Here is a 15676-nt window from a genome sequence, read left to right on the forward strand (position 1 = left end):
GGCTGCGAATCACCTCACTGCGCCTGCGCGGCGGCAGCGCGCAAGGAGTGCCCGCCCCTTCTCTCCGGAAGAGGCGGGGCTTCCGACCTCGACTGGGACTTCACTGTACAGCCTCGTTACTTTCACTTCGGGCCTCGGGAGAGATGGCTGCGGTGCAGGAGCCTGGGGTGAATGTGGACGGCGGCGAGTCAAAACTGAGCAAGAAGTAAGTAGTTTTGCGGGTCACTAAGGCCTTTGCAGCCAGAGAGTCCGGGCTAGGAAATTCCTCTAGGCTCCGGCCGCGGGGGCCAAGCCTGGGGCCTTCCTGCTGGTTCTTATGGGTGAGGACGCGTGGGGACAGAGTCGCTACGCCCGGAAACTACATTGCCCAGGGTGTCCCGGGGTCTAGGCCTGGTGGGTTCCCCACCTGTCGGATCCCTGAAATAAGAGAATTCCAAGAACTGGAAAGCGAAACTTGACAAGCGAAACTTACTCCTCCCATTTTCTCCCCCGGAGGAAATGTGTTGTTTTAATACTGAACCCACGCCCCAATAAGGAGGTTGGAGAAATGTTAAATACCCTGGCTGTTCAGAAAGACCTTAATTTTCCTTGGCCTCCCTAAGGCCATTCTGAACCTTGTGTATTAAAGCGATCAGTTCTGGCCCTGGCAGGGTACTCAGTTGGGGAGAGTGTCTCCCTTTATGCCAGGGTTTCTGGTTCCATCCCAGGTCAGGGCACATACAAGAATCAACCAATGAATGAATACATGGATGGGTGGAACAACAAAATCTCCCTCTCCCCCTTCCTCTCTCTCAAATCAATAAGTAAAAATTTTAAAAAATAAAGTTATCAGTTATAAAATGTGTCGTGCACCTGTCCATATGGATTATTCAAAGAATCTGTGAGTACTGGGAATGACCAACGTCTAGTAGTAGGAACTGTCTTAGCCAGCCAGGAATATTAAGCTGCATTTAGCATTGCTGGATATAATTCTGTTCATTGCACTCCTTGAAATGTGAAGGTAAATATAAATAAGTAAAGACTATCCTCCCCCCGCCTTTTAAAAAAATGTTTTTATTGATTTGAGAGAGGAAGAGAGAGGGAGAGATAGAAACACCCATGAGAGAGAATCATCGATCTGCTGCTTCCTGCACACCCCCTACTGGGGATCAAATGCTGACCAGGAATTGATCTGGTAACCTCTTGGTTCCTGGGTCAACACAACCACTGAGCTATACCAGTCACCCCCCCCCCCCTTTTTTTTGAGAGAGAGAGAAACATGGATGTGAAAGAGAAGCATCCATGGGCTGCCTCCCGCCTCACCCAGGATGGAATCTGCAATCTGGGCATGTGCTCTGATCGGGAATCCAACCCTTCAGTGGCTGGATGACACTCCAACCAACCCAGCCACACTGGCCAGGGCTAGCTACACTTTTTAACTATGTCTTATATTCTCTGCATACTACACTCCCTCTTAACCAGGGTTCTTTATAGAACATAGGCAATGATTTGAGTGACTTTTTAAAAAATATATATATTTTTATTAATTTCAGAAAGGAAGAGGGAGAGAGAGTAGGAAACATCAATGATGAGGGAGAATCATTGATTGGCTGCCTCCTGCACGCTCTCCACTGGGGATAGAGCCCACGACCTGGGCATGTGCCCTTGACTGGAATCGAACCTGGGACCCTTCAGTCCACAGGTCGACACTCTATCCACTGAGCCAAACCGGCTAAGGCTTGAGTGACTTTTCTCAATACTCCCAAGAATGGTACATAAATAGAACCATTCCAGAAGCATAGGACAGTAGTTCATTATATGTAACTAGAGGCCCGGTGCACGAAATTTGTGCACTGTTGGGGAAGGGGGAGGAGGGTGTCCCTCAGCCTGGCCTGCACCCTCTTGCAGTCTGTGACCCCTTGGGGGATGTCTCCCTGCCGGCTTAGGCCCGATTCCCTGAGGGATCGGGTTTAAGCCGGTAGGCAGACGTCCCTCTCCCAGTCCAGTCCGGGACTCTCACAGTCCAGGACCCCTTGCTCCTTACCACCCACCTGCAGCGGAGGCAGGAGAGGCTCCCGCCACCACTACTGCACTCACCAGCAGTAAGCCCGGCTTCTGGCCGAGCGGCGCTCCCGCTATGGGAGCCCACTGACCACCAGGGGGGCAGCTCCTGCATCAAGCATCTGCCCCCCTGGTGGTCAGTGCGAGTGTCAGCGACCGGTTCGGTTAATTTGCATATTAGGGTTTTATTATATAGGATGGCTGTTTTTAGTACATTAGGGCTCAATTCTCTTGCTGAGCCCTGCTGGAATTGCTCTCAATTAGTAAAAATGTTTCCTTTGTGTCTCTGGGTTTATTCTCTAAGTATTATTGAAAAATTAAAATACCTAAAGTCATGGTTTGATAGACCCTAATATTTTGTTCTGAGTGTCTGATGGATCTCTATGTTTGGAACCTGGTCTTGTACTTCCGCCTTTGGGAAGATTGACTGGACTTTGATCTGTTACATTAGTATTGAATATTAGGTTGTAAATCACAGATGACTGATAAGCAAGGTCTCCAGTTGAAAGTACAATTTTAAGATAAATATAGGAAACTGGCCACTTTCTACTGGATTTTCTTAAATTAAGCATAGCTACCACTTTTTAAAGCAGCTTTTCTGTGTCAGGCACTGTGCTGGGAATGTACAAACTTTTTATGTGATCTCAATAATAACCTTGCAAGTGTCCATTTTTCATTTTAATGGACTGAGACTCTGGGTGATTACATACATTGCTGAAGTGTGCATAACTAAAGTATGGTCTACCACTGATCCAAAGCTCTGGAGCAGACATCTAAAATCAAACTCTTTATAGTGACTGCACCATACCTCATGTGTAAAAGAATCTGTCGTTGATGGCATACCTCTAGTGACCATGAGCTAAAATAATATTATTAATATTTTCTACTATTGTTCTTGGAATTTCCTTGGTCTGAATCTTTAGTGAGCACCATTTGATGCCAGTTATTTTCTCCAAGTTTAAAAACAGATGGCCTGTGTCCGGAGTCATGGGCATTCCATGGAGACCTCCCCATGAGGAGAGGCACAGGCCAGAGGGCTGTTGGCCACGCCCATCCCCAGGCATAAGGGATCTCCTTGCCTTGCTGCTTCATGTCCTTCGCAGTGGATATCCTCACCACTAATCAGCTCTGCAGTGGGAGACAGGATGTCCATGTTCTCTCCCTTCCCACGAACATTATGAGATGTAATGAGAAGCATTGAGATTGTTCAGAAATAAAAGCAAGATGCCCGCAAAAAAACAACAACAACAAAAAAAAACCCACACCAAAAAAGCCGACACCAAAAAAAACCCCAAAAAACACATGGCCTGCCTGACAGGCGACTCATTTCCAGATGAAAGGCCAAATTTATTTGAATGCAATAAAGAACATGATCCCTGTATTTCTGTTGCCTTCCAGTGTTGATGTATAAACATAATATAGTTTTAAGACCCTTCCTGAAATTCTCCTTTCTCCCTTATTCCTAGGGCTCCAAACAAGTCTTATCTTTGACTCAGGTGCTTTTGTGTGGCTTGCTTTTACCTTCATCTAGAGTTGTAGTTGACAGTGACATTTTATATGCTTTTCTGTGCCAAGTAATAGGAGCTTCAGAAGCACTGCTTTAGGTCCTGTCTCTGATTTTCTAGAATATTGTCATCATTTCTACCTGTAAGTGATTGCTGTTGACTTTTGGCCCCAGATGTGCATCTTTTTACCATAGCCTGGACTGAGAACATTGTCAGTTCCAGTTGCAGAAGAGTGAGTGTTAGGGGCTGCTTTGCTTAAGAGGGTCTTAAGTAAAATGGGACACCGAAAGGTTTTGGGTCCTCCCCCACCCCATAGAGTAGGAGTGCTGGTTGGGTTTATGTATACTGTCTGTCCCATCTGACACCACATCTCTGTGTTTCCTGTTAGGTGGTGGTAATCATTAGTTCCAGGGTGTTCTGCCATGTTGACGCAAGCTGCTATAAGGCTTGTTAGGGGGTCCCTGCGCCAAACCTCCTGGGCACAGTGGGGGCAGAGGCAGCCGCGACTGGGTCCACTTGCTCCTTTCACAGCGCTTCACAAGGACCAGCCACTTTCTAATAAAAGAAGGTTGGTGCTCATTACCTTCTTTATTGTTCTGGGAGCAAAAGTCCTCCCCTTACTTGGGTCCTTTTCTGTTAAGCCTCTGGCTAAGTCTTTGGACTTGTTGCTAAGGAAACAAAAAGCCTTGCTACCAAAACTTTTCTCATGTTCTCTTTAATAAATTCATATGCTCTGTCCTTAAAATTCTGGAAAAGACTTGCAGATCTTATTCTAGAACTGCTGAAAAGAAACCTTGTATGAATAAAAAATTTCTAGTTCAGGTTGTTTTTCCTTTCCTGTCTATCTAGAATTTGTTTGCTCTTGAGATTAATTTGGTTTCCAGTCTAATTTCTAGCCACATGACCTTTTTGGATTATCCTTAGGATTGATTTGATTTAAAGAGCAACACCTAGCCCTAACTGTTTGGCTCAGTGAGTAGAGTGTCAGCCTGCGGACTGAAGGGTCCCCAGTTCCTTTCTGATCAATCAGCTGCCTCCTGCATACCCCCACTGGGGATCCAGCCCCCAAATCGGGCATGTGCTCTGACCAGGAATCAAACTAGCCATCTCCTGGTGCACAGGATGATGCCTAACCAACTGAGCTACACTGGCCAGGGCAAGAATGATCAATTCTATTTAAATAATGTGGGTATCCCTTTCTACCCAAATCTATTTGGTTTCTGGGTTCACATAGCAAGTTTTCAGATCATAAGGGATACCAAGTTATGTGAATTGCTTTACTTTTTGAGTCTCATATGACAAGTACCAAGAGTGAGAAGAAAGGGAGTTGACCAAAGGTTCATGTAAGGTTTCTGTCCTGGGTGCAGTGAATAAAGGGTTAAGATAGTGAGGGATACCTGTAATAGCTCACATTTGCATGTTTACCATATGCTTTAGGGACAGGGACATCTCTTTGCATACATTATCTCAATCCTCACAATAACATTTGGGGAGGGGGGTGTCTATTATCCATTTCACAAGATGGAGAGAAGTGAAGTCACTTGTCCAAGGTCACATAATTGATAGGTAGATGTGTCAGAATTTAGTCCCGGGGAGTCTGGCTCCAAAGATGATAAGTTACCCCCTATGCTATGCCGCTTTGTATACTGTTCTATCCAGTTTGTTGTCTGAGCCAGGCTCCAGTGAGCAGAGTGAGACTAATGCTGAAGGCCCTTGTCATTGCGTTGATCAATGCAGAGGGAGCGATTATCTGTGGAATGTCTCCTTGAACTCTGAAGAGCCACCCTTCCCTGCCCCAGACTAACCCATTCCTTGGAGGGGTAGGGAAGGGTGGCAGACAGAGCTAGAGATATTGCCTTCTCATATCAGGTCTGGTACTCAAGGAACGTCATACTCTACAAAGGATAGATACCAGACAACTAAGATTCAGTACCTGGCTTCAGAAGGCTCCCTGACGTAATTAGCTTGAGAAAAGACTATATTGCTGATTTTTCTGGAAAACCTTTTTTCCTATTTTAAACATAAACTAATATGTAGGATTTTTCTTGGCCATGGACCTTAGACTGGAAAGCATATACTGAGAAAGAACTTTCCCAGCTTTATTCTAAATTTACTTTTCCCTTTGTCTCTCTATGTACAGAGTTTAGTGACCAAGAGACTAGAACTGGGGGTGGAGAACTAAGCAAGAACATTTCTGCCATGCTGTTCATGTTTTTGACAAGTGGCTATGGGGCAGAACATAGTAGAGGACTCTTCAGACAACTATCATATTGAACATTTTCATCTTCCCAACAGTGAACTAAAGAGACGCCTGAAAGCTGAGAAGAAAGTAGCGGAGAAGGAAGCCAAGCAGAAGGAGCTCAGTGAGAAACAACTAAGCCAGGCCAATGCTGCTGCCACCAACCACACCACTGACAACGATGTGGGTCCCGAGGAGGAGAGCCTGGACCCAAACGTGAGTCACCACCCTGGCTGGCATTTGGAAGCTTTTGATGGAGCTTCTGGCAAATCCCTGGGAACCGATGACTAAGAAGATAAAATAGGAACTGGAACAGCCACTGGGCCCTAAGTCACGGCAGAAGGATGAGAGGGAGCCTACCACTCCATCTGGTCAAAAGCATAGGCCCTGAGCATTTTTCTAAGCAGCTGTCAACAGGCATTTAGGAGCATCTAGTACTTCAAAGTGACTGATTAATCTTCCTTGGAACTAGCTGGGCAGTAATGCAGCCCCAGAGAAAGTGTCTCCAGTCTGAGGTCCATGGAAAGTGTATACTTTAGACCAGAGATGGTAAACAGGCCAGATCCATTCCCCCTCATCCCCATCTCCTCCCTCCTCCCTGGTATTGTAAGTAAAATTAGAACACAGCCATGACTTTTTTTTTTCAAATGTCTGAGGTTGCTTTCAGACTACAACAGTAGGGTTGAGTAATTGTTTCAGAAAACGTTTGCTGACCCCTGCTGTAGAATACTCATATATATACATATACATATACATATACATATACATATACACACACACATTAAATTTATTATAGAGAGGAAGGGAGAGGGAGAGATAGAAACATCAATGATGAGAGAGAAGCATTGATCGGCTGCCTCCTGCACTCCCCCTATTGGGGATTGAGCCCACAACCCGGGCATGTGCCCTTGACCGGAATCAAACCCGGAACCTTTCAGTTTGCATGCTGACACTCTATCCACTGAGCCAAACTGGCTAGGGCTAGAATATTCCTTTTTTAACATCCTCCTGGCCCCAGGGGCCTGCCTTAGGGAAAAGTCTAATGTGAGTAAATGGGAATGAAGTTAATGCTTATGTGTCCACAAATGTAGTAACCAAAGCCACCTGTACCAATTATGCTTATTATTTTAGGCAGAACTCAAATTTTTTTATTTGTCGAATCTTGCTTTTAAGTGCAAATCTCACTCTATATCCACTCCTGTGATTTCAAGGGTATTGGGGTGTATTGGAGGCAGTTACAGAAACCTCAGTGTATTAGGGCCACTCCAAGGCAGAATACAGTACTCTGTCAGATGGGCCACTGATCTGACCAGGTTCAACTTCTCACTTGAATTTTCACTTTCATTTTTGTTTTTGTATTTAAATAGCAATACTACAAGATCCGAAGCCAAGCAGTCCACCAACTAAAGGTCAGTGGAGAAAACCCATACCCACACAAGTTCCATGTAGACATCTCGCTCACTCACTTCATCCAAGAATACAGTCACCTGCAGCCTGGGGACCACCTGAGTGACATTACCTTAAAGGTGGCAGGTAAGAAGACTCCAACTTCACTGAGCTCCCTCTTTTGTTATTTTAGTGAAGTGTTCAGAAATATAGTAGCTTGCTTTCTGAGATTTCCAGGCTCTCTTTCCCCTTTGTTTTTGCTGTAACTTCTCTTTCCTTTGTCTGTTTCCCTGGTCTTATTCAGTTTTGCAAGGACTTGTCCTAGAAGAGATCTCTGGCTGTTAAATTTAGACAGTTCCTGGGGCCTACACTAGAGGGCTTCATCCTCTAGACCAGTGGTTCCCAACGTGGGGCACACGCCCCACAGGGGGGCAATTTGATTTTTAAGGGGAGCAATTCGAGAGTGAGTTATTAACAGTATATATTTTACATTTCTTATGGTTCTAGCAGCCTCATATACAGTATCTACATATATAAAAACCTAATATGCAAATTGTCCCCGTGGGCGTTCAACCGGGAGACCAATCGCTCGCTATGACGTGCGCTGACCACCAGGGGGTGGTGCAAAACGAAGGAAGGCCCCAATCAGCCCTGCTTGCTGGCCAGGCCTAGGGACCCTACACGTGCATGAATTTCGTGCACCAGGCCTCTAGTATAAATATATATTGTGACATATATATGCATTTCAGTTCTCTATTATATGTTTTGAAACTTTATTTGCTATTTTTTCATACCACTTCATATTATTTTTTTTAACAATTTCTTAGTGATTTCTTCCTCAGTACTTCAACTGACCTTTCATTCTTTTATTTTTCTCTTTCATGGATGCCATGTTCTTTGGAAACTTATTTACACCAGGTTAATGGCCTTTTAGGCTTCCTCCACATGAATAGGAGTTCACTTTTTGAATAATAAGAATTATATGTCACGGGGCGGGCATCAGGATTTTAAAGATGCTTAGGTGGGGCATGGCCAAAACAGGTTGGGAACCACTGCCCTAGACGTCAGTGCAGCCATTGTACTCACTCGCAGTGGGCAGACCCCCTTCCAGTTTCAGCTGCTATCTTCCATTTAGCCTGCCACATTTTCCAGTGAATATCTATGACTATTTGGGAGATTGTCAGTTTTCAGACCCATTGGACACCCCATTGCTCCCCACATAGAGGCATTGGGACTCTTGGTGACTTGCCTTATTGTTTGTGAGAATTCAGGATGATCCAAAAAAGTCTATGCTGCCACCAACATTGCCATCTTTCATGAATTCAGTGAACATCTTTAAAGTCAGATCTTCCTGCACATCTTTAACTGGTTGGAATGGGCATCCAACATTGTCCTGAAGACAAAGGCAGGGTTTAGGCCTATGGCTAAATTCAAATTGTTCTCAATCGTGTTGTGCCCAGATACACAAAAATGCAGAGGGAGCTTTTTTGGCATTGATATCATGAAATGGCTTCTGGTTCTATCAGTCAATATTCTTGCTATTCTTTTTCTAGGAAGGATCCATGCCAAAAGAGCGTCTGGAGGAAAGCTCATCTTCTATGACCTTCGAGGAGAGGGTGTCAAGTTGCAAGTCATGGCCAATTCTAGGTATATAGAAATATCCTATTACATGATTTCTAGGATGGACAAGAACAACATAGTTGAGGACAAAGTCCCTTGTGGTCTTCTTTTCCCCTTGGTTAGAAGAAGTAGGATATGGTTGGGTAAAAAAAGCTGAAGAGCCCTGACCGGTTTGGCTCAGTGGACAGAGCGTCGGCCTGCGGACTGAAGGGTCCCAGGTTCGATTCCGGTCAAGGGCATGTACCTTGGTTTCTGTAAAAAAATCAATAAAATATATTTTTTTAAAAAAACCTGAAAAGAGAATAAAAAGGCCATGTGGTCACCTGGAGAGTAATGAATGCTCTTGGTTTGTGTAGCAGTTAAAAGATAATACTTTTTTTAAAATACATTTTTTATAGATTTCAGAGAGGAAGGGAGAAGGGATAGAGAGTTAGAAACATCGATGAGAGAGAAACATCTATTCAGCTGCTTCCTGCACACCCCCCATTGGGGATTGAGCCCGCAACCCTGGCATGTGCCCTTGATCGGAATTGAACCTGGGACCCTTCAGTCCGCAGGCTGACACTCTATCCACTGAGCCAAACCAGCTAGGGCAAAAGATAATACTTTTTATTTTATTAATAGTTGATCTTGAATCTGAGATTTTTCTTGGGCTCACATTAACTAGGCATTAACAGTTTAGTGAGGTTTCCAGAGTAAGCCAGTGGTCAGGATTTTTGTTTGTTTGTTGTCAGTTTTAATTTGGAATATTGTATACTGAATCACATTTTCCTTTTACTCAGGAATTATAAATCAGAAGAAGAATTTGTTCGTATCAATAACAAACTGCGTCGGGGAGACATAATTGGAGTTCAGGGTAATCCTGGGAAAACCAAGAAGGGTGAACTGAGCATTATTCCCTATGAGATCACACTGCTGTCTCCTTGCTTGCATATGTTACCTCATCTTCACTTTGGCCTCAAAGACAAGGTAAGCTCTCGTGACTTCCCAACTGTGGTCTGTCATACCATTGAATCAGCCGTGTTAGTGATCTCTGTTGCTTTTGGTTTAGGAAACACGATATCGTCAAAGATACCTGGACTTGATCCTGAATGACTTTGTGAGACAGAAATTTATCATCCGTTCTAAGATCATCACATATATAAGAAGTTTCTTGGATGAGTTGGGATTCCTAGAGGTAATGGAGAGTTCTTAACAAATAGGCTGCCTTGCCATGCTTGCCTCTTACTGTTCCTTCTCTTCCCTTTTCCAAGGCATGTCTTGTGTCAGTATCCTTCATGCTCAATGAAAAGTTCCCTTTCTTGCCAGCGTCTTTGTACTACTTTGTTTTCTTAGTACCCTGATTAGGAAGGACCTGGTTTCCTAGATAAAGGACAAAGTGTAGTAATGATACCATCCAAACAGTAATGATACCACATTCAGTGTGTTATCAACTCATTTTGCTTTTCTGTAGCATTAAAAAATTGGTTTTAATTTCTTAACATCATTGATAGATTCTGCAACCTTAAACAAAATAACATAATGAAATCAATTTTACCATTGATATTAAGGCTGATTGATATTAAGAGTTAAGTTCCTGTGGCATTTAAATGTTATAACTAACATTAACGAAATGTTATCCAAGGAACTGTTGTACTATGTTAATGGTGCTTGGTATTTGGAAAATTAAGCCGCGTCTACTTTTTTGTCAAGTACTTGCACATTACTATTGAACTTAACTTTTACTTAGGGATAGAACATGAACTTTCCCCCAACGCCTCTGGTTTGACACCCCTGAGAACTAAATGTTTCTCCCTATTCTTTAGATTGAAACTCCCATGATGAACATCATCCCAGGGGGAGCTGTGGCAAAGCCTTTTATCACCTACCACAATGAGCTGGACATGAATTTATACATGAGAATTGCTCCAGAACTCTACCATAAGGTAATCAAGAAGAAGATGCCTGTGGCCTTAGAGAAGCAGAATGCTGGAGAGCCATTGACTGGACAGATGCAGTCAGAAATAAGAGGAATAGTGAGGGTAGAACAGCCGGGAGAATATTCTAATTTGTCAGGCTTGTGAGGGTTAAACCTACAGAATTTCTCTACAATATCGGTAGAGCATTACAGGTTAGAGGGCTAAGGGATCTTTCCTAGGTTTCCATTATAGTTTATAGTTCTTTCCATTATAGTTTATAGTTCTCCTTGAATTAGATCTGATTTTAGTGTTTTGTAAAAAAGAGAACTTAATCTCTCCAAATCACCAAAATAAATATTGAAAACTATCATTCAAGATTAGACTGTTGTGCAGACAACAAAATCTCTTACAACTAGTTTAAGCAAAAGAAAAATGTATTAAAATATATGAGGATGCTCAGTTTTCAGGAGGATCAAAAAATCAGGTTTGGAAACCACATGATGAGGTTTCTGAATCCGTTGTAAGGTCATCCCCTGGGAAGCCTAGTATCTTTTCTACTAGGCACAGTTACCACGGCTCATAACCCTGGCACTAGGCACAGGTCACTGCCCCTAGGACCCTCTGCAGTTACTACTTCTAAAAGCTAGATCTCTCTGGCGCCTTGGCCAGAAGGAATTCCGTGCGATACCTCATCTTCTCTCAATAGCTTCCTAGTTGAAGCCTCACAGTTATGTCTGATTGATGGGGAGCTGTGGTCATGTGTCTGCATCCTAACCCCAAGAGAGGCTTCTCTCTTGGGGAGGTTCACACTCATAAGATGTGGGGACACCCAAAGGAACAGTATTCCGAGGTCCTGGGCAGCCAAAATAATTAGTGATGACTATCCACTACAAAGACCTAAAGAGAGTAGGGTGCTTGGCATTAGTAGGGACCTGAGATCATGCTTGAGCTGTAAAAACCAAGGTACAGCTTTTATAGGCTGAAACTTTCCAGAGTCATTAAGATAAGATTAGCCACCATGACATCATATATTTTATTGTTAGATGCTGGTGGTTGGTGGCATTGACCGGGTTTATGAAATTGGCCGCCAGTTCCGGAACGAAGGAATTGACATGACTCACAATCCTGAGTTCACCACCTGTGAGTTCTACATGGCCTACGCAGACTATCGAGATCTCATGGAAATCACAGAGAAGATGATTTCAGGTGACCCCTCCCGCTTGCTTTGTCTTTCACATCAGTCTGAGGGGCTGGTGTGCTGCTTTCAGGAGGACTTCCCATGGTATTTAAATGGTATTTCTTTAAATGGTATTTCTTTCCCAGGGATGGTAAAGCACATCACAGGCAGTTATAAGGTCACCTACCATCCAGATGGCCCAGAGGGCCAAGCCTATGAGATTGACTTCACCCCACCATTTCGGAAAATCAGCATGGTAGAAGAGCTTGAGAAGGCCCTGGGCGTGAAGCTGCCAGAAACGAACCTCTTCGAAACTGAAGGTAAAGTGATGCAGGCCTTCGTTGTGTGCCTCTCCTTTCTGTTTAGTTCTGAATTAGATAATGTTGGGGCTAGCATTTCCCACTTTCTATACCTTCTTACTGGGGAAGTATGATGTCTTCTGTCCTAACTCGTACATTTGTATTACAGAAACTCGCAAAATTCTTGATGATATCTGTGTGACAAAAGGTGTTGAATGCCCTCCACCTCGGACTACAGCCAGGCTCCTAGATAAGGTGAAAAGGCCATGCACGTTAGTACATACCCTCATCCGGTGGTAACCAGCCCCCCGTTCCTTATGAAGGTGAACTAGACATAAGAGAATTAACAAGTTTTGCTGTATTAAATTCTGCAAAATAGTTATGGATGGTAGCTCAGTTAATCCTTAGCCCTTGAAGAGTTGGTGTGTGTGGAGACTGATCCTCTTCCACCTAGCCTGGGGCAATCAAAATGCCATTCAGAAAGGATCTCAAGCCTGCTTTTCTTTCTCACTAAGCTTGTTGGGGAGTTCCTGGAAGTGACATGCATCAATCCTACATTCATCTGTGATCACCCTCAGATAATGAGCCCTTTGGCAAAATGGTAAGATACAGCATTGTGTCAGTTACCTATTGCTTCATAACATCCCCAGAACTTAGTAGCATAAAATAGCTTATTAATTCTCAACATTTCATAAGTTCATTGGGTAATCTCTCTGTTCTACGTAGTGTTGGCTAGGGTAACTCAGGTGGCTTTTTTCAACAGGGAACTCTGCCAGGGCACCTTGCTTCTCCACGTGTACCTCTCTGACAGTGTAGCCTGGACTCTTATTTGGCAGCTGGGTTCTAAGACGAAGCACTCCCAGTGTGCAAACACATGTCAGGCCTCTGCTGTTGTCCCATTGACCAAGCAAGTCATATGGGCAGCCCAGAGTCCATGCAACAGGGACTATAGGAAGTGTGGTTCAGTGTGGCAGTCTACCACACAGGTTTGTTGTGAAGATAGAGCTTCCCTGTCTCCCTGTGTAACTGTCCTCACTATTGTACCAAATGATTTGGTGCTGAGAATGTGTGCAGGCTTCAGTAACTTTTCAGTCAGCTGGAATTCAGGAACTCATGTTCGTACCAGATGGTAGATTATTAGTGAACCTCCCCTTTGGTCTCTGGTCCCCAGGCACCGTGCTAAAGAGGGTCTGACTGAGCGCTTTGAGCTTTTTGTCATGAAGAAGGAAATATGCAATGCCTACACCGAGCTGAATGACCCCATGAAGCAGCGGCAGCTTTTCGAAGAACAGGCCAAGGTAAGGAAGGAGAGGGAACAGAGGCATATATTTCATCAGTGCCCGTACTCACCAGGAAATCAGCTTGAACCCTGGTCTGTGTCATTGTTTGCATCTCTTGGTGACTTCAGCAGAAATGAAGGATAAAGCCACTGGCTTCACTAGAGGAACTCACATTTCAAGACTGAGAACTTGACTAGTTGGGCCCTAGAATTTCTACATGAGAGGAGCTTTAGGCAAGATTATCTCTGTAAGGAGTGTGACACTTGTCTTACAAATACATTTGCCTAACAAGAATGTAATTTTTCTCAGATGGTACATTTATTGAAGTGACGGGGGGTGAGAGGCAGTTAAAGATTAATGCAGACAGAGCCCTCACAGGCTGCCTGCACAAACATTGCCACTGACAGGCGGTTTTAGGAAATGAGGGGAGGACTCTTGGGAATCATCAGAGTCTTTGAAAATCAGTCTCACTGGGTTTGCAAAGCCCCAGGCAGTGGAGCTGTTTTCATTTCAGAGAAATTTGCATGTGATCTGAGGTAGATTTCATCATTCCTGACCTCCAGGCTCCATCCTAGAGTTACGAGGAAACCCCATTCCCAGTAAGTGCTGGGTGTCCAGAGGATCCCTGGAATGGTCATCCTCTGAGTGTCTTAACATGCTGACTCAGACACCGAGAGATGATGCAGCCCAGAACAGTGTCCCTGTGTGGTTCTCTTCTCTTCTAGGCCAAGGCCGCTGGCGATGATGAGGCCATGTTCATAGATGAAAACTTCTGCACTGCCCTGGAATACGGGCTGCCCCCCACAGCTGGCTGGGGCATGGGCATTGACCGAGTCACCATGTTTCTCACAGACTCCAATAACATCAAGGTACAGTAGCCCTCCATGCGCACACCACCCTGAAGCGCTCCACTGGGTCAGACCTGGGGCGTGGTGGGCCTGGAGAACAAGAGTGTGCTTTGGGCTAGAGGGAGGAGCGGACAAAGGAGTTACATGCAACGCCATGGGCAGAAGATCAGAGCATGTAACCTTACAGGATTTGAGGCAGAAGGAATACTAACTGCTTGCATTTCTTGAGGATCCAAGAAAAATGCTATGAATCATCTCATAAGTCAGCCCTTTGAGGTGTAGAAACTGTTGTTAGTCCATTTTTATAGATGAGGAAATCAAATTTTCAGAGAACTCCCACGTTTATTGATCCTTTTGACATTGTGCCCTGGGCAGTGCTATGCATGTTTGTATTCTTTTCTGTCCTCTATATTGAAAGGAACTGAGTTGAATTAAAGAACACATCTGTCTATTCAGCTGGGATGTAGGGACCTCTAGGTTTTGGTTGTAACAATCACCAGAGGCAAAAGGAATGGGTGGAGAGCTGTGAAAAAAAGAGTGTTTCTGAGCTTCAAAATGCATTTTATCTCCCATAGGAAGTACTTCTGTTTCCTGCCATGAAACCTGAAGACAAGAAGGAAAATGTAACTGTTGATACATTGGAAGGCACAGCAATTGGCACTTCTGTCTAGAAAATAGTAATTGCAAGTCACAGAACTCAGGCATCTTTGCACTATTGCAGAAGATCAAGGACTGCAAGGGAATTCTTGTATGTTGCTATCCACTTGACTATTGCAGTTCAATAACCACAGAGAGAAAAGGAATTAAGAATTCCTCTTTTACTTCTTGTTACCAAATAAACCATTTGTCTCTATTCCTGCCTCATCACTCTTTTACCTTTGGAATGTCAACTTTTTTCTCAGGTTGCTGGCCTAAAGAAGGTTTAGAATTATACTGCTTTATTCAACAAATTTATATTAATGTCTGCCAGGCATTGGTCTAAGGCCGTGGTCGGCAAACCGCGGCTCACAAGCCACATGCGGCTCTTTGGCCCCTTGAGTGTGGCTCTTCCACAAAATACCACGTGCGGGGCACGCACGTACAGGGGCGATTGAAAATTTTGTGGCCCATGTGCAGAAGTCGGAATTTTTGTGGAAGAGCCGGTATTTTGTGGAAGAGCCACACTCAAGGGGCCAAAGAGCCGCATGTGGCTCAAGAGCCGCGGTTTGCCGACCACTGGTCTAAGGGATTAGGAACACAGCAGTGAACAAAAGCTAAGTCCCTGCTTTCATAGAACTTATATTCTTTACTTAGGGGTGGGGGTTGGGTGAGCAGACAATTAAGAGACAAGTATATATTATTTCTGGTAGAAGTTCATACTAAGAAGAAAAATAAAGCAGAATAA

The 15676-nt window shown here is 44.2% G+C and overlaps 1 protein-coding gene across 3 annotated transcripts; it reads left to right on the forward strand.

Moving 5' to 3' along the window:
* The first annotated feature begins 2 nt into the window (after positions 1-2).
* On the forward strand, positions 3-15145 carry KARS (lysyl-tRNA synthetase). Of its 3 annotated transcripts, XM_006087063.2 has the most exons (15): positions 112-205; positions 3934-4113; positions 5841-6000; positions 7152-7317; positions 8724-8817; positions 9573-9759; positions 9842-9967; positions 10596-10715; positions 11732-11894; positions 12012-12185; positions 12334-12419; positions 12680-12765; positions 13336-13462; positions 14170-14313; positions 14868-15145. In XM_006087063.2, exons 2-15 carry the CDS (start codon positions 3968-3970, stop codon positions 14961-14963), a joined length of 1875 nt encoding a protein of 624 aa, XP_006087125.1. In that variant the 5' UTR covers positions 112-205; positions 3934-3967; the 3' UTR covers positions 14964-15145. The 3 variants fall into 3 exon arrangements, 2 of the variants coding, with proteins under 2 accessions (XP_006087126.1, XP_006087125.1); XM_006087064.3 differs by lacking the exon at positions 3934-4113 and having other exon boundaries at positions 3-205; positions 14868-15128; XR_002828830.1 differs by lacking the exons at positions 12680-12765; positions 14868-15145 and having other exon boundaries at positions 3-205.
* Positions 15146-15676: the final 531 nt, after the last annotated feature.

The sequence above is a fragment of the Myotis lucifugus genome, unplaced genomic scaffold (assembly GCF_000147115.1).
Source record: "Myotis lucifugus unplaced genomic scaffold, Myoluc2.0 scaffold_35, whole genome shotgun sequence".
Lineage (NCBI taxonomy): Eukaryota > Metazoa > Chordata > Mammalia > Chiroptera > Vespertilionidae > Myotis > Myotis lucifugus.

Coding starts and splice junctions, on each gene's coding strand:
- KARS (XM_006087063.2), top strand. CDS start 3,968: ATGTTGACGCAAGCTGCTATAAGGCTTGTTAGGGGGTCCCTGCGCCAA. Junction 4,114..5,840: donor CCACTTTCTAATAAAAGAAG/GTTGGTGCTCAT, acceptor TCTTCCCAACAG/TGAACTAAAGAGACGCCTGA. Junction 12,186..12,333: donor GAACCTCTTCGAAACTGAAG/GTAAAGTGATGC, acceptor TTTGTATTACAG/AAACTCGCAAAATTCTTGAT.